The sequence below is a fragment of the Apis mellifera genome, linkage group LG12 (assembly GCF_003254395.2).
Source record: "Apis mellifera strain DH4 linkage group LG12, Amel_HAv3.1, whole genome shotgun sequence".
Taxonomy (NCBI): domain Eukaryota; kingdom Metazoa; phylum Arthropoda; class Insecta; order Hymenoptera; family Apidae; genus Apis; species Apis mellifera.
Genome location: NC_037649.1, coordinates 10,914,606 through 10,938,843, shown reverse-complemented (window position 1 = coordinate 10,938,843; position 24,238 = coordinate 10,914,606). Strand labels below are relative to the sequence as shown.

At 45.8% G+C, this 24,238-nt stretch overlaps 1 protein-coding gene across 6 annotated transcripts in view; it reads right to left on the bottom strand.

Annotated features, from left to right (window-relative positions):
* Positions 1–24,238, bottom strand: part of LOC100578818 (amyloid beta A4 precursor protein-binding family B member 1-interacting protein) — a 120,580-nt gene that overhangs the window by 38,496 nt on the left and 57,846 nt on the right. Inside the window, exon 1 of one of the 6 annotated variants that reach the window (XM_016915508.2) lies at positions 12,491–14,117. The exons of the other annotated variants lie outside the window; for them this stretch is intronic. Coding sequence (XP_016770997.2) covers positions 12,491–12,610 — 120 coding nt within the window. The 5' untranslated portion in view covers positions 12,611–14,117. Of the gene's footprint in view, positions 1–12,490; positions 14,118–24,238 lie in introns of those variants that run through there. 6 annotated transcript variants of the gene reach the window in all.

Below are 24,238 nucleotides of genomic sequence, written 5' to 3'. Positions count from 1 at the left end.
GTGTCGATCGATAAGCATCGATCGGTTATTGGCCCGTGTGGTCGGATCGTCCTTGCGGCGAATCAGATATGCACGGGAAAAAGGAGTTGGTTCGAGTTGGTTCGAGAGATCGATCGAACATTTATATCGGGGAGAAAGCGGGAGTGGCTTTAAGGTGTTAAAATAATTGCGCGAAACGCGAGCGACACGCTCTTAATCGAAGCGATTGGATCGCGACAAGACCGATTATTAGCCGGAACGGCCGAGCCACCCAACTTTCTCCGCGCCACGAATCCTCGCCTCGATCGCACGACCGAAATTTCTCATTCCGATGCCGCGTGCGATCGTCGCGCGACAATGAGCTCGAGCCGGAGGAAACGGCCGCCGTCTCGCCGAGCGGAAGTGACTCGAGACCGAGTCGCGTCGCGGCCTTTTGTTTACAAAAACCACCTTCCCATTATCGCCGTCTCGCTCCTTATCATTTCTCCGCTTATCGTCGCTCCCTCTCCAAATAAATCGAGTAAAAATCGCGATCGATCGTTTATATTAACGAAAAAAAAAAAAAAATAACTTGAATACGATTCGATTCTAGAAATAAAGTACGAGGAAATAAATATATAACGTAATAACAATTAATAATTGCGCGCGTAAAACGATTGATTTACGAGGCCCTCCGTACGAGCCCACTAATAATATTATTGCGGGCCGTCGTTCATTTCGGCGGCGGTGGCACTTCTTACGAGCCCCATAAAACCCGATATATCCTCCCGCTGGTCATTTCTCATTCCACGTGGAGACAACCGTCTCTCCTTTTTCCCTCCCCTCGTCTCGTTTTCGAGGACTCGCGTAGACCGCGAGTTTATTTAAACGCCCACCGCTCGCCCGATATTTTTATATACCGGCAGGCGTGGCAGCACCGTCGTCGCGCTCTTCGCCCCCTTTCTTCGTCCTTTCTTCGCGCGCCCTTACGCGAGGGGAGGGGAGGGGAAACGGCCATTTGTTATAACTTATTGTACCGATACGCGTTTCGCTGTTTGCGTTGTTGGCCTACGCCCACGCAACCACCACGTTTCCCTCCTTTTTCCCTCTTTCTCTTGCTTTTCCTTCTCCCTCTCTGCGTTATTCAGTGCTGCGCCTCGACAACCGCTCTCCACTCGTGTCAATATTTTTCGTGGCCGTGGAGAGGGATGATGTTCCAGGTTTTTCATGCGATCACCGCACAATAGCGCTTTAATTGCGCTCCTTGGCAAGGGATGCGTCGAGGGGGACGAACGAAATAACGAATTAGTTTAGGCTGTTTGGATTTCTGTGCCTTCTCTTTGCATTTCGATGGTAATAATAACAAAGCCTCGACCGTTCCTTTTCTCCCGATTCACGCGACTCCACGCACTCCATTTATCCATTTATTCCCTCTCTTGTTCGATCCGCGTAACACGTTTCCCCATTCAAAGTGTAAGTAAATTGTCCAAAATCGAACGCTTCCTTCCAATATTAAAAATCGTTTCTCAAAAAAAAAAAAACGTAATCATCCATCATCCTCATTCAGAAATGATGATGGAAAAAGAAAAGAAAAGGCGACGAGATAAATTGGATTGATTCTTATCCGGTCGACTCGAGGCCCGGATCCAAAGCGGGAAAGGATGGCGGGAATCGAAATCTACCCCTCGCATCGGCGAAATTTAAATTCGCCGATTAATCCGGACGGGGATGCAACGATAACGCTCATTATCGTTTAATTTATTTTCGGGTGGGGTGGCGAGAAAGGGGGTTGTGTGCGTGCAGCGGGCGCAGGAAGGGAGCAATTTATGCGGAGGCACGCGCCACGCCGGCGCGCATACAATTTACCAAATTTCCGGAAGCGGCTGTGTGTTGTGCGCGATCGACACGCCGCGAAACGCCGTCCCGACGATTCGTTCCGCCTCGCGGAAAAGGAGATGATCGCCACGCGCGATAAACTCTTCCCCTAATGCCGATGCTAACTTTTAATTGGGAGACTTGCCTTCAGGTGCGCGTGAACCAACCGGTGCGCGTCGTTTCGTCAAAGAGAAACTTTTCTCTCTCTCTCTCTCTCTCTCTGTCGATTGTCGATTCCGTTGTCGAGCGTAGAAAAGTGTAATTGTGTTTGGGATGAGAAGAATATTTCGTGGTTCGAGGATAAAAAAAGATTATCGTGGCTGGGTATAATATAGTTTCATTAAAATTTCGTCCACAATTCGTTTAAAATATTCGTTTGAGGAATCGTATCGGATATCTTCTTTTTTTAAAGCTACGATTATTTGTAGGAGCGATAAGAATAGTGATAAGAAAAAAAAAAGGAAGGAAAAAGACGGTAATCAGACACCATCTCGGTTAATAATCTTCTCCCTTTGATTGGGTTGAGAGGGAAATGATTTCTGTCTCGCCCCCGGGGTTGTTGCTTTTGTTACGAGCCCCTAAAACCGTCTAATCCGAATACAAAATATTAGATTTTACGAGGCAATCCGGTAGACAATGGCGGCACGGAGAACCGACGCAAGCTATATCGTGGAAGCGGTGGCACGAAGGAATCGTGAAATAAAAGCAACGATACCTCGCGATCCTTCCCCATCCCTCCTTCCTCTTTTCCTTCCCTTTTCTTCGAAACAATCGCCGCCAGACTTGATTTTCTCAATCAAAACCCCTCCCCTCCACGAAATCTCGACGAAACGAAACGAAACGAAATTCTCGAAATTATTGCCAAACTTTTTCCGCCTGTCCATCGTTAAAACCCAAACTTCTCCCCCAACGATGAAATATCGGCCGATAAAATCGCGACGACGAGGGGGGTGCGAGCGATTAAGCAAAGTTACTCGACCAACTCGACCGTTCGACGAAGGTAGGCGCAAACGGTGCCTCGTGCAACGAACCGGAATTCCCAAGTTTCCCCTCCGATACCGATGTTTCTCTCTCTCTCTCTCTCTCTCGCTCGAGAGAAACTGCCTCGTTCGCTCGATCGAACGAAATTTAATCCCGATCGCGTCGGGATAACGCGTCGGGAAAAATTATCGGGAGGGAAACGTGGAATCGATGATCAAACCTATGCAAATTCGATCGTGGAACGATCTTCTTTTCTTGATCGCCAGACAGACAGACAGAGAGAGAAATGGATTTCCAAGTCTAGTTGAAGCCACTATTATACACGGTTCGAGTTAGGAAATATTATATACAGGGGGCAGAGGACGGTTAAGAGAGCACGGTCGAATTGGAAAGTCGATGCCAGCTGTGCTGGCGTCTCGTTCGTCATCGTTGCCTAGAGAAGAAGCTACCAATGCGGGATTAAATGCAAGACACGAAAGCAATTTGCCGCGGCAGCTGCTCGACATCTGCGGATTGCATTCTGCTCGCAACCTTCGCGATCTAAGCACGAATAGTTCTAATGCGGACGATCCCAACTCGAGTTCTCTCTCTCTCTCTCTCTTCTCTACCTTTGCTGATCACGTTCGCGCAGATTACACGGCTCCGACCTCGTCCACTCGGTTTACCTGTAAATAGAAAGCTCCCCTCGGCGAGGAACCGATTCTCGAAATAGGAGGGACGTTGGTCGTTCACCCAAACATTTTTGAACGAATCGATTTAATCTCGAAGAGGATCGGAAGATTTGATTTCGAGGAGTAGATCAAACTGTTTTCTTTTGAAAGAGATCGATACAGGAAATTCAAGTGTTATTCGCGCGAAATAGATCGAATTTGTTCGAGGAATCTTGATTATTTATAGAAGAAGATTCGATTAAGAGGATTAAGTTTGAGAAAATTGGAGAACAATTGAGGAGTGTCTCTCGAAATCTTCGAATATTAATTATTCACGAGTATATTTGGAAAATGCTCGGTTAAAAGGAGATTGTTTGTTCATATTGGAATGCCATTAAGAGCTCGCGTAAGGAATGTTTTAATGGAGCGTGAAGAGGAAGTTCGAACGCGTGTGGAAACTCGGAGATTGAGCCGAGAGTAGTTCTTAGGAATATAAAGCATTCTAGAACGAGTTTTTCTTTGAAAAAAAAAAGAAAGAAAGAAAGAGAGAAAATACTCCGTTGGACTTTAATTCTCGTAATAAAAAAAGAAGAAAGAAAGAAAGAAAGAAACGATGGGAGAGAAGAAAATAGGTGGAGAAACAATTTCAACGTGTCGGAGAGCTCAAGTGACAAGTCATCCGGAAACCTCGACTTTATCTTGAAGTGATCACTCCATAAAGGGAACGCGGTTCAAACCCCTCGAAAAACGAAAGAAAAGGGATGAAATTGTCTCGTCGTCGAAAATAAAAGCGCACGATTTAGGACGGTGCGACGATAAAAATAACTACGCTCTCTGAATTACCCATCATCGATAACAGATCGAGTATCACTAACTAAATTTATATGCTGTACCGACGTATTCGTGAATGGAATAAAATATAGCTCGAAGGATCATTTAACTTGTTTAACAGGAGAATTATTCGCTATCCCGTGAAAAATTGGAATGAAATATCCATATAATCGTTCACGAAAAGTCGAAACGATCGCGTGAGAAAAAAGAGAAAAATTGAGGGAGAGGGAAAGGCTTATTCATCGGCGTTGAATAACGTAAAATACGAGGAACGCGTTTCGCTGGTTCGTGGCATTCTACGCGCGAGCGGAATGGAAAGCGAAAGCAGCTGAATCACACCCGTTTCGACCCGTATTCGTTTCTATCTAAACGCCGAGATCTTCTTGGAAAACCTACGGGACTAGATTTCGGATCCAAGACTCTGTATTTTACTGAAGATACCACCGATCATTCGTTCTTACGAAAATCGAAAGAGAGAGGGGCGAACGAGAAAGGATAACGAAACGATTTAAAGGCATTCAAGGTTTACAAGGTATTCTCCTGGAGAATATTTCGAGTCGTAAATTTGTTCCAAGCTATATCGGGATAATCTTCGTCACAACGAGAAGCCATCTTCGAAGAAAAAAACTTTCCCATACCTGATTTCCCAAGTGTTCCCCCCCGCAACTAAAAGGGAAAGACACTAATTTTTTTAAGTTTCTGCGTCGACGTCGAAGGGGGCGTCGATTCAGAAAAAAAAAAAAAAGTCGAGGAGGGAAAAAAAAAAAGAAGAAAAAAGCTTCCCGGAGCGAGCGCCCGAAGCTTTAAAAATTTCGAAATCCAAGGTGGAAAAGTTTCTAGACCGGCGAGATCACGTTCGTGAGAGGAAACGAAGGATGAAAAGGCGAAGAAACTGAAAGGAGCTCTAAGGTTACGTGCGGTCACGGTCAGACGATCGTCGCGAACGTGCTTGGTCACGTAAAGCTTTTCGTCCACGGATTTGTGGGGCTTTCGCGTGCCAGCCCACGGTTAATATGCCCCTTATACGCGCCTTCGCTTCTTCGTAACTCTGCCCCGCCTCGTGGATCCCCATTTCTTTTCACTTTTCCTTTTTTTAATCCCCCAATAAAAATACAGATTTCCACCACAGACGACCAACCAAGCGAGATCATCACGATACGATAACTACGAATCGATGAAAATATAATTCTAAAAGAACTCTGATCCACATAAATATAGATTTCCTAACCGATTTCCTAAAAAAGTACACGATTTTCTAACTCTCGCCCTCTCTCTCTTTCTCACTTGCGTGAAAGGAACGAGAAGAGATCGATCCTCGACAGTTTGTACCCCTTTCGCAGGGATGCAAAAAAAAAGCGATCGTTCCCCTATCTCGAAACCGGGTAACAGGTTGGCGATAGGGATTCCGTAATCGGCGGTTGGATCAGGAGGGAGAGTAATCAAGGAGAGGGTAGAATAATCGGTCGGCCATCGATTCCTGAGAATCGCAACGAACAATGAGAAACGATCGTGACCGCGTTCCGCTCGATTAATCCGGGCCCGAGTGTCGTGCGCCCGCCGTTTCCGTGTGAAAAACCACCCTCCCCTTGGTGAAGCGAGCGAATCGCGGGACGAAAAGAACGCGACGATGGGCCTTGACGAGGCTCTAATCCTCGCATTGTCTCCCCGTCCGTGTCTTCTCCGCGTATTCTCCAAATCCCTCTCTTCGTCGAGAGCCAAGATTCCGATCGCTTCTCGATCCTCTTTCCTTCCTCTCTCTCTCTTACGATTGGTATTATCGTAAGGAATCGATATCTCTTTCCTCAAAGATTAAAAAGGGGATCGGTGCGCGTGAATTTTTCTCTGGATATATATATATATATATATATATATATATATTGAGATGGTGTGCTTTGCGAGAAAGGATGTGTTCGCCACACGGTAGGGAGTAAGTAAACGGGTACTTGGATCGATGGGTTCAGTGATCCAGAGGCTGGTAGAGAGGAGTTGGGACAAAAGAGCAGAGGGACGGAGAATAAGTGGCAGCAGTCCGTCCGCGAGCCCATTAGAGACACACGCGGTGAACAACGAGCCTCGCCTCTCCTTTGCCCCGAAATACGAGGACGATGGGTTCGAGAAAGGAACAAATCTCTAGGGGTCTCTAGAAAAGAAACTCTAATTCGAAAATTTTCGAATTTCGACTCTCGATCGGCTGACGCGTTAATTTAAATCGAAGAGATCTAACACGATCGAATTGATCCTTCTATTTGAAGGAGCGGACGAGCAACATCCGTTCGCAACCGTTACGCCGGGCCGGTTGAACGTTGCGTGGAAACGGGTGTCGTAATCCAGCGGCGACATTCTGCGGCTACGTCTCGCGTTACGATACCCCCTCGTGCAACCGGGCCACGACAATAAGAAAGCGGATACCCTGGGTGGTTTCAGCTTATCTGCGCGACGTTTCGCGATCCTCCACAACCCCTCCACAACCGAGGTGGCTCGTTAGATGCGGGATCTAACACGCAGGGGAAGCGGACACTTTTTACCGCGACTCCTCTTTACGAGCGAGCCGCGCCTTATCGGAGAATCCACTTAGGAAATATCGCAACCGATTACCCCTTCCGAATCCTGTGACGAATAATCGAACGAGAAGAGAATAGAAAAGCCATCACGAGAGAGTGGAAAGTTTTCGTAAAGGAGATCTATGAAGGTGAGTTAAAATGGTCCCAGCTGAGAAAAGAAAGAAACTCGAGAGGAGTTTTATAGAGAAGAATTGGACAGTTTTTGGAAATATCGATTTTTTAAGGGAATCTTGTATCGAGGTGTTCTTCCTCCGATTCTTTCTTCACGAGAGAGAATAGGCAAGTTGAAACGCAAGGTTCTTAGCATGGGGACTCCTCCAGTCTGGCGCCAAGCAATAATAACCATTCGCCCACGCCGAGATCCTCCTCTCTGCTCGGCCGAGGTTTTTGCACCGAACCGCTCTTCCACTCGCGCGATCCTCTCTAGGCTTCGCTCTCTGGCAAAAAACTGCACCGGGAGAATCTGGTGAATCGATACCGCGCCGGCTCGCGTTTGCCAAATCGTTCCTGCTCGTCGCGTTACGTCCACTTCGATTCGCCCGACATTCCTCCCCGTATGAATTTCAAACGCGAGCCTCTGAACCGAAAATCCAGATCCACAATTGGAAAACTGTATACGTATTCGACATTGACCGGTCAACGATTTCGAATAGCAAATATTTCGTTTCCCCGATTAGATTCGTGTAATTAAAGGCGAAAGATCAAAAAGATTGTATTGCATTTGAGGTACAAATTTGAGGAAAGATATTAAATAACCGCGTGAGCTTTCAGGAAGCTCGTTGCAAATTGACTGGAGATAACCAAAACCTGAAATAATTTGAACCTGGCAATAATTTCTGCGATCGAATCAAGGATGATAAGAGATAACTGAATTGCGAGAGTGGAAACCCTCGAACGCAATAATGATGGTCCGAAAGCGCGTATCGGCACACGCCTCAAATAGACGCATAAATCCTAAACGCTATTCCTCCATCTTGGAAGGAAGGGACGGTTGATAATCTAGTTTCGACATCGAAACTCGTTGCACGGCAGATGCCAACTTTTCCAGATGCCCGTTTCACGCCTCCCCCTTTCCTTTCCCGCAATATCGGGGACAAGACGGACGAAAATAATGGGATTAACTCGCGTCGAGCGAACGCGATGACGACACCACGTGATCGATGACCTCCCCCGCACGTGTGAACGGAAACCGTATCTTTCTTTTTTTCTTTCTATTTATCCCCCTCCCTCCCTCCGTTTCTAATCCGACGATTCGAATTCCAGCTGGACGAAAGAGAAAAAAGAATGTAGGATGTAGGATAGTTTTTGCAGCGAATGCTCCGAGAGATATTAGTTCAATATGGCGATAGACGGACGACGAGTGGAAACTTTTTTACAACGTGGCGATGCGAGACTCGTCTCTGTCGAATCGTCTCGACGAAGTTCAAGTGGCGCTCTCCCTGGTGAAAAGTGAACGCTATTTCGAAATTCTTCCTCTCAGATGGAAAATTATTCCGATATCCCCAACTTTTCATTCGAAGAATCGGGAAAACGAATCGCGAACACCGTTCCATTCTGCCTTTCTACCGTTCGAATAATACAGATTCAACTAGTTAAATGGATTCGAGGGGAGTTCGGTTAATGGGGCACTAACTATAACTTCAGCTCGGATAAATGGACCCGGTATAAATGGAATTCTACTACTACTCCTCTCCTGCAACGTAACGAGAATTTAACGTTCTACGTTTAACGTTCTACTCCAGCCTTCTATCTGATGGAATCGATAGAATTCCTCTTCGTTGACCAAAAGTCGATAAACCCGGGCCTCTTTCATCCCAGAGAAAATCTTTCCCCCAAAACCTAAACTTAAACCTAAATCTTTCGTGAAAGAAAGAAAGAGACAAAAGTTTTCGTACTCGTAGCTACGGATTAGCCAAATTATCTCTCCCTTCTCTCCGTTCTCTCATCTCAACAAATAGGAATTAGACCCGTCGCGTTAACTTTCAAAGCGATCCGCTCGCCCGTGACGACTCGTCACCATGACTCGAATATTATCATCGATGGCAATGAAGGGGCAACAATGACGCACCAACGACACCTGAACGCGTCCATCTGACTCCGCTTTTTTCTCTTTGTCTACGCCCTGTCGGCAAGGATTATGATAATGCCCGTTCCTCTCCTCGTTCCGTTTGATCCGCGAGGGAGAGGGTGTGGGGTGGTGGCACGAGACAGCCGAAAAACAGGGGTGGTGGCACCCGGTGACTCATGCTTCATCCCCCACGAGGCGAGAGGGGAGGCGAGGGTGGACGGGCACGGCGACTGGTCGCCAACGTCCCCCTCCGTTCCGCTCTCCACCCACCCCGATCTCCTCTTTGCGATTGAAATTATATTTCCCTCTATCTCCGGCCATTCGAGTTCGTCCCGGGACCTCGATGCTTTCGCGAAAATCATTTTAACCAACCGACTCTCCTCCGCCACCTCTCCTCTCAAGTTCAATACGGATTGTGATCACGTTTGAAGTTTCGAGGATCAGATTTTTAGCTGCGTCGATTCGGAAAAATATCCTCTGCCTTTCCACCATCCACGAGTATCAATAGATACTCGTTTCTTTTTCTTTGTCTGGAACGTTTCCCTTCCTCCCAGACGGAACCAGCCACGATCGAAAAGTGCGACGAGAGCAAAAGGAAAATACGCCGCGTGATCAACCGAGACAAGATTCATAAATTATTGCACCGATTCGATCGACAAAAAAAAAAAAGGAAAAGAAGAGAAAAGAGTGTGACGAGCTATAAATCCCGGACACCAATTTGCGGACGGAAGAGGTGTGGAGAATGAGAGAGAGAGGAGCGTGTATCTTTGAAACCGCGGGTCAGGATCGATGCGTCCACCTCTTGCTTCGATTTTGACTAACAAATTTCGGGAGCAGAAGACGGCCCTCGGCCACGCAGCTGTCGCTGAATCATCCTTCGGCCCTTCGGCCTTCCAGCCACGACGGCGTTGCCAAGGTTTCGGGCCGGCTTCCAACCACTTTTATCGTTTCCTCTTATCGAGCTCTAGGAAGAAAAAACGGGGGGGGGGCTCGCGCCGGCCATGATACTGAACAGAGGCTACCGAAGGCTCACGTGACTTCCGTCTTCGGTACACGGCCCTCCCGATAAACCGCCTCGGTTCTGATCCACCGTATTTATCTGCCGCCTTACGGCCACACAACGCGCACCCACGAAAACACGAGACAGATAACGAGAACGCGGGCTAATAACCGTAATCTCGTAACACGATTTTTTTTCCCTCCCTCCCTTCTCCAGTGTCGTTTCGATGTCACGGGCGGAAGCTCCAAGGTTGAACGTAGAGCCGATGAATCAGCTCGTATTCCTCCTCTCTCTTTCCCTCCTTTTTATTCTCCTAACAGGATAAACGTAAAATCATCTTTGGAAAGCAAGAAAAATATTTATTATTCGTCGAAACAGCGCGTTGTTTTACGTTCGGCATCGAAGAAATACGCGAAATCGGGGTATCAGCTCCCACGCAGATATGCAGATATCCTTTAAATCTCCGTTTAAACCACAACTCTACAACGTTATATCGATCGGAACGTTTCTCAAGCCGACCTTTCCTATCGATCTTTGGTGGGCCGCCGCGTTTAAAACGTTTAATATCGCGGCCACCGCGCGTTCAACGCAACACCGGCCCCCGGGTGCGTGTCGTGCACGGCGCCGATCGAGAGTCCGGGGGCTTCAGGGCCGTAATTCAAGCAGCCACTTCAGAGGCAACGGAACGGCCGCAACAATGGCCGTAACTGTAGATTCGAGGTAACTTTACACTCGAGTCCATTTTCTCGCTGCACCGTTCGCGCCCTGTCGAGAAGGCCGGGCCGAGAAAAGAGGGGGTCGATCGCGACACGTGTTCGAATTTCCCTCAACGGCCACCGCTTCTTCTCCGCTCCTGGCCCACCCCGCCAGTGCCAATTACCAGGGACCGGTAACTCGAGATACTCGAGTCGAGTCTCTCGTCGTCGTCGTCGATCAAACCGAATCACGATGCTCTCTCGCGAGTTAAGGGATCGTTAAGGAAAAGCATCGCGAGATTTTGCGCGGAAACGGTCGCGTTGCATTTGCTGTACATGATGGTGATATATGACGGTAAATGGTTTTATCTCGAGTCGAGAGATTATTCCTCGAGGAGTGCAGAGGAATAAATAACGTGTTTTTTTAGAGAAAAGAAATTTAGAGAACGAATAAACATTTTAACAATAATATTGCACGAGTTAGATCCATCAAGCGTTTAAAAGCATCGAGCGAGAGAGAGAGAGAATACTCATCTTCCGCTGAGAATGATAACAATTACAGGCGCGCCTCGCCGGAAGGAAGCGTCGTAATAACTTCTTACTTCGCGCAGCCTCGTAAAGATTAAAAAGGGGACGAGAGAGAGAGAGAGAGAGGAGGGGTAGGGGAAGGGTCAAGGTGAGATAAAGCAAAATTAATGGCAGACCTAAATCCCCGTCCGTGGATCTCCTCACGAGTTTGCCGGAAGAAAGAAGCTCGGCTGAATTTACGTGGCCGTGGGCCAACGTAACGCGAGCATCGTTAATTTAAATTATTATTATCGGACACGGATTCACGCCACGAAGCCGCCCGCGACGATCGCAAATGCGCGTGAAATAGAATCGAGTTAGCCGAGGTACACTCGAGCGTCGTTGTGTATCCACGCTTTCCACGCGACGATCTATGGGCGAAAGATTGAAGATCAATGACGAAGCGTATAAAGCGCTGTTGTACATACGTAACTTGTATGTTATCGAGAATTAGAATCCGTATTGTAATATCGTGTCTACGTCGACTTCGAGGAAAGTTTATTACGGTACACATGTTGGATTAAAAGTTAAAATCCAGGTATCGATAAATATTCGTTCAACGTTTTGCAAACAAGATATTACGAGGAGGATATTGAATTAAATTTTAACGAAGAAGATTAATCTTCGATCTCTCTCGAGTTGTATTTTCCTACGAAGCTTTATTGAAATCGATACGTAACGTCTCCTGTAAATATTTCCCTCGCAGGTTTCTCGAGAGGAACGAGATCGGCGTAAAGATCGGAACAAACTTTCGAAAACGTTCTCGGTGCGTGGCGACGCGTTAAATCAACATGCATACTTTTCCATTAATAATATATCCTGGATACGAGACACCGGTGACACTCGTTTCAACCCGATTGCGCAATCGAAAATTGATGATTTTGCGACTGATCTCTCGGATTTCCTTCGTGCTCGTCAATCGTTATTATACGAATTAGGAAAAAATTATTCGAACGAATGAATCATCGCGCAATAGTTGGTTGAAACAATGGCAATATTTCCTCGTTGCGAAACTTTTTACTCGTCGAATAAATTCTCTCGCTGTGCGATTTGCAAACACGAGAGTATCGAGAATGCCTTTCACGATTTATCGACCGACCTGAACGGTTACACGAATTCTAAATTATCATCTAATCGCACGAAAATCGTGAAAATCTCTTCGAGGATTCCTCCAACGAGTATTATCGAAGAAATTAGAATTGTAAAAGAGCAATCTCAAGGTTGAAATTTACGAATAAAACGATACGTAATTCGATTTGAAACGAACGGTAGTGTAAGTGGCAATAACCACGCGAATCACGTACCATGCCCTCGTCTATCGAGGTGTCTTCCTCGAAGTAGGACTCGTCCGGCTCATCCGGTGTCAGAGCGGTAGGAGTTTCCGGTGACTCCTCCTTAATGTCCTGCCTTCTCATCCAATCCATCTTCAAATCCCTTTCGAGCCTCTGAGCGACCGGTCAAGCTGATGCTTCTTCTCGATCCTATTCCTTACTCGTTTCGACGCGAGATCACATGTCTCCCTTGAAATCGATCGGATATCACAACAGCGAAGGAAACAACCGCGATACTCGTGTGTGCGTGCGTACGTGTGTATCGAAAGAACAGAGAAACACTCGACCGCTGTAACCGCTTTTTCTTATCGTTTATCACGAGCCACGATTCGATTATACGGAAGAGACTCCGCCAGAGACTACCGCTGACATTTGCCAAATGTCAAAGTTTTTCTGATCGATCGTGTAATATATTCCTGGAATTAACAAGATGTCGAAATTTCGACGTGTTACCGGGACCACGAATGCACGTGCACCAATCGCGTATATGCTTCCGAGAAATTTTATTTGGAAAAAATTTGTTCACTGGATATCTCACTATGGATGAAGATAATTTCGTTGGAGAACAATATCGATGCGATTTTTCGAAAAGTTTGAAAGTTTTTCGAAATTTCGTTCGCGAACATTGACGGCGAATAATCCGATCGATACGATCACGATCCTCTTTGCGCGACAGTCACGAGGAAAACTGGCTGCTCGAACTTGGTACACGACACTCTGCTGTCGAGAGGAAAAACTTACACGCTATACGGTTCGATATCGAGAAGAGAGCGCGTCGTTAATACACACAGCGTACCGGCGAAGAGATGATTGCGAGCGAGCGAGAGATGGACGCGCGCGCAGTCTCGCATGTGCACACGAGCGAACCACGGCGGCGGTGCAGCTGCAACTGTGTGTGCAGGCCGGGAATGCTGGAGGTGGTATGGAGGCGGCTCGGTGGGCGCACTCTGTCTCGTCCCTGCTCTTTCCCTTCCACGCTCACACTCTCTCTTTCTCTTGTCCAGACGTGCTTCATCTGCCCTCTCCCTCTCTTTTCCACGGACAGGGAACAGTAATACTTTCTCTCTCGTACCCTCGAAAGCTCCGTTTGTCGCTCACTCTCGCTCTTTTCACTGAATCGTCCGCCGCTCCTCCGTCTCTCTCGCACTCGTCACCTTTTCACTACCTCTCTCTCGTCGTTCTTTCCCCGTTACTCACAACCGCATCGTATCTTCCATCCTTCTTCGATGATTCAGTCAGACCTACCGTTTATCTTCCTCTCGTTCAATCTTCTCTCTCTCCCTTTAATTTCTTCTTTCTCCTCCTCGTAGTTTCGTCATCCCATCTTGGTTCCACTCTACGACTCTCCCCGCAACTCTCTAGTACCCTCTCTGTTCTCTGTACGTTAGCCTCAATCGCGCTACCTTCACTCCGTCTTCCTCCCACCCTTTGTTAGCCTCCTGTTTTCCCTCTTCGTTCTTTCGTTCCTCTCGTTCGTTTCTGTTTCTTTGCCAACTCTATCTCGCTCTATCTTTCTTCCGTCGCATATATTATATATGCGCTCTTTATACGTATTTCGTTACAGCTTCCCTCGTCGCTTTAGCTCGACTCTATTTCTCCACCATCCTCGACTTCCTTCTTTCTTCCGCCGCTATTCTTTTCTCGGCTTGACCTCTCTTTTCTTCGTTCATCCTGACTTTCTTCTTCTCGCGAATGGACGCGAAAAAACGGCCAACTATCATCCGTAATTGGGCAAAGACGAGAAAAAGAGAAACGAGATAGGGTAGAGAAGTATGAGAAAGAAAGATAAAAAAACATAGCCAAGGGTGGCCAGAAATAGTTCTCTCTTTCTGTCTCGCTTCTTAGCCCGTATGCACTATCTTTGTTCAAGAGCAGCATCCCTGTTCCGTTTCTCTTCCTCCCGCTCTTGTCCTTCATCCTCCCCCACCAGGAACTGTCCATCTCTGTTCAACTCGATCCTCGTTCCTCCCTCTCTCCAGTTCCATGACCCCTTCCCTTTCGCGTGGAGTCGCTACGAGTTCAGGGACGATCCGTTTTCAGTCGAGACCCTGGATCTAACGCCCCGAGGGATACCAGAAATAGCGACTTTCTTCTAGCGCCAGGGATTTCATCTTTTTATGTTTGCGCGTTACGGGATTCGGGATATAGATTTGTGGAGCGTTACAAATTGCCGATAAGAAAGAATCATTCGCGAGAAAAGATCTTTTTAACGAGGAACAATCTTGTCGAAGGGATAAGACAATTAATTTATTAGTATATTAGGTAATATATTAAGTATTAAGTACTCCATTGGTTTGTTGGAAACAAAGATTTTTTGTTAAGTTGAGATAAAGATATTTCTGAATTTAGCGATAAAGCAAAAAAGGTTATAAAATAGATAAATAATCGACGATAATAGACGACGAGACGATGAGACGATTCGAATAATCGATAATTTGGACCACCCTGCAAGTTCGTGAAATATTACGTAATGAAACGTCTCTGAAAATTACGCATCGTTGAACCGCAATAAACCACGATACATCCCTGAGCTAGGTACCATCGAGGAAGAAAGAGGAGCGATGAAAATGGCAAGTATGTCACGATAAGAACGACAAGGAGAAGAGGAGCAAACCTCCTGGATGCTAGAGCACTTGAAGAAGCGGAATACTTTAGAAAAAGATGGGTATAACTTATAGGACGAAGAAGAATGACCCTCAGTACCGTAACAAGCAAACGAATGGCAAAAAATTCAACTACAATATCGCACGTCCATTGCCGCATTACTCACTTACGCGTATCTTCGCTCACTTGTTAAATACAAACGTAATAAACGTAAAAAAAACGTATTGAATAAATAATCTCTTTACACGTTTAAAGAATACTTTTGTCAAAATTTAATTTAAGAATGATTCTCCTACTTTGATTTCATAATTATCCATAAACGATATTAAACGATCAATCGAATAATTATATTAAACGATATTAACTAACCTCTACTTCGTTGCTATATCGTTCCAAACGATATCTTCGAGAAAGGTATCTTCTAAACACAAAAATCGAATTCTTAATCGATTCCAATTGCCCGACACTCGCAAAAACTTTACACGTTCATTTATATTTCCGTTTGTAAAACATTTCCGTATAAAAAATAACGATACAAGGACAAAATTGTTAGAAAATTCGATTATAAAATCGAAACTAAATGACAAGAGCGCAGCGCCACCAGTTAGGGCGGCACTGGCGCGAACCACGAGAGAAAGAGACAGACGCAGGAGAGACACGTGATGCTGGAACGTGTGTTAGTCATGGGTTGCCCATGGCAACCCACGCGGCTAATGTACGCGGGTACAGGCCGTACTCGTTCAGGACAACGCTGCCTGTACACGTACGGGAAAAGCGTGCATATAGTATACGTAACTCTGTAGGTTGTACTACTACGCGTACTACTACCCGCTTGTACAATGGAAAACGGGAGGTCAGGTTCGTGTGCGTCCACACACGTGGCCGAGTTAATTGATTTCGCCTCCGCGTTCGTTGCCACGATGTTGCTATTCGATCGAAGCACGCAATGAAACCGCGTTATCGTCGTCTACGTGCGCCACGTCGCGACATCCTGACCACCGAATGGAGATCTTTCGGTCACAACCCTTTATGTAAAGAAGTCGGCGAATGAAACAGGGTATATACAATATCGAGTCTGGCATTGAACTGGAAAACGATGCTCACGTTCTCGTGCTTCCCGTGTATTTGCTCGTTTCTTTCTTTCTTTTTTTTTTTTTTTCGAATCGTTCGACCGTGATGACGGTATGCCATTGGACGTTTCCAATATTGAAATATCAATCGCGGCATCGATTTCATTACGTATTCCGCCGCTTTTTCGAATACATATTTCGACATTGTATATATTTATTTATCCTTGGTGACAAAAGGATAATTTTTGTCGAATGATTCGAATTATTGTTATCCTCGTACTCGACTCAAAATTATTAAATCAATCGAAATTTGAAAAAGAATTCTCCTCTTCTCCGTTTTCCAATTTTCCATTTTTCCTTTGTCCATCATCATTCATATACGTGATCACGTATCCAATTAGGAATAATTATCCGTATCCAAAGAATTCGAACTCGCGATCTGTTTTAACGCGCGAAGAATTCGAGTTAGCCAGCATCCAGAGGAGAATGCAGTCGTACCGGCATGGCAGTTGCATCCTGGCACAATCGTATTGTGCGCACCAATTAACAGCGCTCATGCCGTAATCCGGGATATCGTGGCGCATGCAAAATGCATTCTACCAGCCCCGCATTCTCGCCGCTACCTGGACACGGACGATCGTTATCGCTTGATTATCGGTCGATGGTAATAGCGGTTTTTCGAGAACCGCGTCAGGAAGAAGGCTCTCGATAATTCAGCTTACTACGATCGTTTCCAGAAAACGAGGATCGTTTCTCTGATTACGTAATGCGCTTATTAAATCGTTCAATGCCGAGAAGGGAGAAAGGGGAGGGGGGGGGGGATGATGCTCGATTATCGCGTTTCGAAAATCGAGGTCGAGACGGATTTCGAACAATCTTTAATTGCATAATTTCAAGTTTTTCGTATCTTTATGTTTTGGCATAATTCATCCCGAACAATAATACGGATAATACTTGGGTTAATTGGAATCTTAATCGTTACACGAGTATTTTTCATTAAAGCACGTGTGCGAAATAGTCGTAAGATTGGAATCTCGTTGCAAAAAATTTTTCTTCTCTTGCATTTTCATAATTCTTAACGAACCCGATATTATTAATTATTCAATACGTGGTACACACGCAATTAGAGAGAAAAGAATAGAATCGCGCTCGATTCGATCAGATTAAGAAACGTATCTTCTCAACGTTGTTAAGTTAGATTTCACGCTCGATACGTTAAGTTTCCCCGAATCTCATGTATTTTTCATTCCTTTATTCGCGTGTTCCTCTTTCCGTTACACTTTTATATAAAAACTGGGATACGAAAAAATTTCACCAAGCTACTTTAACTCGCAACATTCGCAATATCATCCCTTCGCACCATCTATCGCCAAACTGTATAAATTCTCGCGATACTCTATCCAATTTCCATCTCTATCAACACCAAATCAATCGTCCTTCAATCCGATCCAATCCTCACCGATCTCTCTAAAATCTCGCCTTTCAAAAAAAAAAAAAAAAGGAAAAAACATTATAAAAATTTCACCAAGCTCTAACTCGCAACATTCGCAATATCATCCCTTCGCACCATCTATCGCCAAACTGTATAAATTCTCGCGATACTCTATCCAATTTCCATCTCCATCAATATACACCAAATCAATCGTCCTCCAATCATCCGATCCGATCTCTCTAAAATCTCGCCTCTCAAAAAAAAAAAAAAAGAAAAAGAAAAAAAGGAAAAAACATTATAAAAATTTCACCAAACTCTAACTCGCAACATTCGCAATATCATCTATCGCCAAATTGTATAAATTCTCGCGATATTCTATCCAATTTCCATCTCCATCAACGTACACCAAATCGATCGTCCACCAATCATCCTCACCAATCTCTCTAAAATCTCGCCTCTCAAAAAAAAAGAAAAAAAGAAAAAAACATTATAAAAATTTCACCAAACTCTAACTCGCAACATTCGCAATATCATCTATCGCCAAACTGTATAAATTCTCGCGATACTCTATCCAATTTCCATCTCCATCAACGTACACCAAATCAATCGTTCTCCAATCATCCGATCCGATCCAATCCTCACCGATCTCTCTAAAATCTCGCCTCTCAAAAAAAAAAAAAACATTATAAAAATTTCACCAAACTCTAACTCGCAACATTCGCAATATCATCTATCGCCAAACTGTATAAATTCTCACGATACTCTATCCAATTTCCAACAACGTACACCAAATCGTTCTCTAATCATCCGATCCGATCCAATCCTCACCGATCTCTCTAAAATCTCGCCTCTCAAAAAAAAAAAAGAAAAAAACATTATTCCCCTTCCTACGAGAGACAGAAAGAGAGACGGGGAACGTTATCTCGCGTGGTTGGAATTATTCTGGAAAGTCCAACAAGCAGGCCACAGAGAGGGAAGCGCGCGCATGTGTGAAGGAGGCCCGGCACACGGACGAGGGAACCGGGCGGATCTCGACGAAGAAAGGAAACGCGGAGCGAGACACGAAGCGAGCAATTGTGCATTAAATTGAAACAGGCCACGTTCCCGTGGCATTATGCCCGCCGTCCGTCCTATGCGGTTCGCGCGCGTCGATACGCGCGTAAGTCATGATTGCCGGTGCGGTGTTCACGGTACACGACATGCTCGCCCATTAAACCCCACCAACGCGACGGACGGGTTGAATGCACCTAGAGAAGACCCCTCGGCGTTCCCTCCCCCTCCTCGACGAGAGAGGAGCAACTTGAGCCTCCCTCGCCACGCGTGGGAGTTTGCGAGAAATTCGGACGAGAAATTTGGACGGCAATGGAAACAACGCGTCGAGATATCCTCACTCCTTTCTTTCCCCGCTCTTCGTTCCTCCCCTTCTCCAGCGTTTGTACCACTTTTCAGCCGGGTCGCTGCTTCCTAGCTTCTTCTCGCTTTCGATGCCGAGGGTACCGTTCTCGCGAGCGGACACGGCCAATATGGCGGACTAGCTACGCGCTTGGAACACGGAGATCGGAATTTTTCAGGTCATTTTAGGATTGGAGAGGTTTGGAAGAGAGTTTTGACGATTACTTGGAGGAATATTCCGTGTATCGAATTTAAACGAGTTCTACGTTCTGAAAAAAAAAGAAAAGGGAAAGGAGAAAATTGCAGACATTGATAAATGCGACGAATTTGTGGCGTTGTCGCGAACAGAAAAGTTAAGTGGTTAATTTTTAACATGGCCCCGGTGTCTGGAAGCAGGCAAGCGTGGCCAGAGTTTCGGACCTTTGAAGTTGCCTCGGCTGACGCAAGAGGCAAAAGTTCATCTCGGAAGATTTACATCTCCCGGCTGCGGAAAGGGGCAAGGTATGAAGCAAGCGCGAGAGAAAGAAGAAGGTGGCGAGGGAGAGAAATATAAACGCCGCACCGAGGCCGAAAGGGTCCCTGAGAAGCGGAGAGACTATCCCACGGCAGGACCTTTTAACTCGTCGTTTTAGGATCTGCTCGCAACTGTCGATTCGTTCATCATCATCGTTAGATCCAGAAAAATTAGGGAAAAAATATTTCGCGCGAAATGATGTGTATTTTCGTCACCTGGATTTTTCTTTCCTTTCATTATCCCTTATCCGTTTATCGATCCAACTGAACCAGGAAATTCAATCGTTTTGGAGAATTCTGCAGCGAAGGGAAGCGTGTTTCGTCGACGTTGTCGTTCGGATTAAGTGGAGTACAGTGGCCGGCCACGCCCAGTGAAATGCGCATGTGGGCCTGATTTAACCTCTCCTAGAATCGTCATATTCGCCCGCCAACCTTTGCACGATCCTAATAGAGTTACACCATTGTTTCTCGCGACCGAGTTTCCTCGTAACAACGCTCTTCCGCCATTTTTAATCATTCTTCCGACTCAAAGAGCTTGTGAATCTGTTGGAATGCGATAAATCGATTGTAACACTTAAAAAAAAAAAAAAAGTATTAATTACATAAATACGCGTTTAATTAATGCAAGGAAGAAGAAGAGTTGAAATTGGAAATATATAGGTGGAATTAAAAAAATATCCGCGGAATATCCAATTCGAAAAGATTAAAATTTTTGATACCTAGGCAAAATGCCTAGTCTCTTAACGAGGATGTAACGCAAGAAGAAGCGCCGGTATCGCTTTCAGAGTCTCTGTCCCGTTTCTGGATAAAGTAACGTTCCTGGAAACTAGGCGACGCCAATAGTCGAGGGGAATTCCTTTCAACGATCCGAGAAGAGAACAGCCGCCACTTACAGCATCGGCACTAATTAGCGGTAATTAGAAGAAGCTTCGCGGACGGCGCCACAAATTGAAACCGGCGTAAACCAATCCGGAGGAGGAGGAGGAGGTAAAAAGAACGCTCCAACGGATCGAATCGAGTCAAACGAATCCCCGTCCCGTTAATAAAATTGCGTTCCAATGCGACGCCTTTTTTTACTCTTTCTTTCCTCCTCTCTTCCTCTCTTCTCAAATTTCTCCCTTCTATTCAACCTCATCAACGATCGATAAAGTAAAAGTAAATAATATATATATATATATATATATATATGTATATATATATATGTACATATATACATATATATATACACATATTTATAAAACTAATAAAAGTTATTGCAAATAATAAAGACCCGTATGTAGGAAATTGAACAATACGTTTGATTTCACCAATTGTTAACTGTAAATTGCTTTCTGGTCTTCCGTTAAGAATCACAGTATCAGCAAACTTTCTAATAAAAGAGTAAAGCTCAATAAGTCAGGATGACTTTCTAAAACCTTTCAACCTGTTCCTTCTCTTCCTCAACCGGAGCTGTGCGCGAACCGTTCTATCCATCGCGGAGCCACGACCGAGTCTGAAATCAATTTAAGTCGTGCTAATTACCCGAAAAATAATCCTATCCCTAAAAATAATCCCATCCTCTCGTCTCGGCCTCGAACAATTTTTTTTTTTCCAACGACAAAGGAATCCTCGTTTTCCATACTCGCAAAAAAAAAAAAGAAAAAAGAAAAACAAAAGAAGCGTCCGTTTGAGAGGCGTAATTCTCGACTCGCAATTGAGCCGCGGTATCGCGTTATCGACCGAGAAGAAAACCGGCGAGTTAAAGCGTGGTTTAACGACACCGAGATAACGAAATATAGGGCGCGACGATACAAGTTCTTTGAACCGAGAGAGCTACTCCTTTGGCGTCCTCTCGTCACCGCCGCTTTTATACAACGATTTCGCCGCGATTGCGCAATTTTCGTGGGAATTTTTCATCGTCCAGACCTGTCGTCAGACGATGGAAGGTTGCCGGAAGAAAAGCGGGTTCTCTAAAAGGCGGTTCGGATCGATGGTAACAGTTACGAGGAGGATTACCAAGCTGCCTTCCATCCTTAGATGGATAGAAATAGCGGTTGTGGCATCTAGAAATATTTCTGCATTAACGAGTTAATCCATTATTAATACTCGGCTTGTTGGATAGAAACAACGCGCGTTCCTCCTCTTTTCAAGGAAAAATATCAATCGGTAATACTGTTTACTACTTATCATCGGTGCATCGATTTTAATGTATCGGTGTTTTTTTTCCGTCGCGTTAATTTCGAGGAATCGAAGGTGGACGCTTCGAGTCGTAACAGGTCCTTAAGAGCGACGACAAGAGGGCACAAATCGGAGCCTGCACGGTGCGCAGGAATGCGTCGAGATATTTCGCGAGTCCTGGAGTGGGGGAGGGAGAATTGGAATTCCAACGAGAGAAGACCAAGCCGAAGAAGAAGAAGAAGAAGAAGGAGAGGGATGGAAGAATGGGACGAGCAAAAAGAGGAGGGGAGAGGGAACAAAAGCGCGCAAAAGGGAACGGACCGGGCTGACCGGGTACACAAATTGCCAACCGAGATGAGATCGCCTCCTCTTCTCCCATCCCCGTTTCATCCCCTCGAGGGGATGGAAAAAAATCCGCCCTCTCCTCCCCGATCGCTCGCCAACGCCATCGGATTCGAATCTAATTTCCTGCTTCTCGCGCGTTCCCGATCGGACGAGGTATTGAAAACTCGCTCCGACGAATGAATAGTGAAAGGCCAGCGGTGGTGATTACTCGGCAACGAAGGACGTTGAAAAAGTACCACGGCAATTATAGAAATCGAGTCGAGATCGTTTTTATGCGCGTTACCGGCCATGTCGAGGAGGAAGAGAGGCAAAGGAGCCGAGGTGAAACCAGCGGCTGTAAAACGCAAAACGATCGCGAGATGGACAACTGGAACGACAAATTTTCACGCTGTATCGCTCTCGCGTTTTTACCAAGAATCTAACGTTTCTTCTAACGTGATCGATCTCGTTGCACGCACGATTTTTATCGCTTATCGTTACGCGAGTTGGAAAAGTCATTCTTCCTTTATATAAATAGGAAGGAGAAGTGGGAATCAACAGCTCGAGCGAAGGAGGGATCCGTTAACTAAAGGGTTTACACCAGTTACCGGGTGTCCTCGACAAAGGGAGCCGAGGTGGTCGGTCCCCGGGAGCGCGGGCAAAGATTCGTTCCGGTAAAAAAGGCTCGTCCGGCCAAGAATCCCGGTTTTACAGCGTTAGAAAGGCCGATCCAGATCGCGTCCCTTTCGACGTCATCCCTTTCTCTGGTAATTCTCTCGAGCGGACGAAGAAAGAAAGGAAGAAGGAAGGCTCGGTTTCTCATTATCTTAAAAACTCTTCTCCACCGTGTTGTCCCACGACACGAACGAAACGTTCCTCCTAACGATCTCCCCTCCTTTCGCTATCCGTTGGGCCCGCGACGATTCTATCCCCGCGGCGACGAAAAGCCCTCGAGAATCCGTCCGGAAAAAGAGGTCGGGACGACAAAGGATTTCTAATGGAAGACCGAGCAGCACCCGGAGGAGGCCTTATAAGGCCAACATCTCGAGAAGGTGGCTCGCGTGCTTCCTTTTGCTCTCTCTCTCTCTCTCTCCCTCTCACGTGGGTATCTCGTGGCGACTTCTGCGAGCGGTCACAGGCGCCTCCGTGGCCGGATTTAGACCGTAAAAGAAAGAGCGAGGAGGAGTTTCGGAAAGGCGAGGACAAAGAGGATGATCGTGACCGGCCCCCCTCGATCCACCGATCGATACGTGTCCCCAACGTGATCGTGTAACCGGGGGAATTCGTCGAGCTTCTTGGAAGACGTGCCGAATTTCTGCACGACGCCTCCTCTCCATTTTCTCGCTTCCTTTGCAGACTCGCTTTCATTATATACTCCTAGATTGAGTTAATCTTCGAATTTCCTCTTTTGAGGAGCAAATATATTCACATTAGTTTAATTACTAGTTTTCAGCCCGATTCCAAGGTAATGGAAGAACGTGTCGTTGCGATTAAATTGAACAGGTGTCTCGTGTAACCGCCGCCGAAACAGGTACAACGAGATAGGCGAAGAGGGTATCGATATCGCATCAAGAGGGTATTATCGGTAATAGCGCGATTAGCCGAATCGGATCGGTCGCCACCCGAATCCGCTCCGAGCGTTCGACGAGCTGTGTCGTAAATTATGCAACGCCCGCTGGACTGTGCGATCGCGTGCACACGCGGATATATGGGAACGGCACGAAGCATTCGGATTCGCGTGTTCGAGAGACGATTGGAGAGTCGTTCGAGGAAGAATCGATTGGGCCGGCTCCAAGTCCCCCCTCCCCTCCCTTTCGTTGCCATACGGGGCAAAATATGCCGCACGATCGACCTTTTCTTCGAATTATTTTCGTTTCGCTCAGTTTCTTCGAGAGAATCGAGTGAATCTGAAACTTTTTCGCGAGCAACAGAATTCGATTGAAAAAATTATTCTTAAAAACGTTGAGGACGTTGCTTTATCGATAGACGAGAGATGATTTTATTAAATTTCTCGATCTAATCTTCTAGCAGCTGCGTTACATGGTCGAAATCGTTTGTCCGTGTTCAAACAGCTGCTTCGAAACGCGAACCGAATACGAAATACATTCGGTAATATTATCGAAATCGATTTTCTCGATCGATCGAAGGAAAGGAAAGAACGATAAGGAAAAAAAGATAAAATCGCAAAAACGTTTTCTCTTTGTTTCACCGGCCGATCTCTCGAAAGGA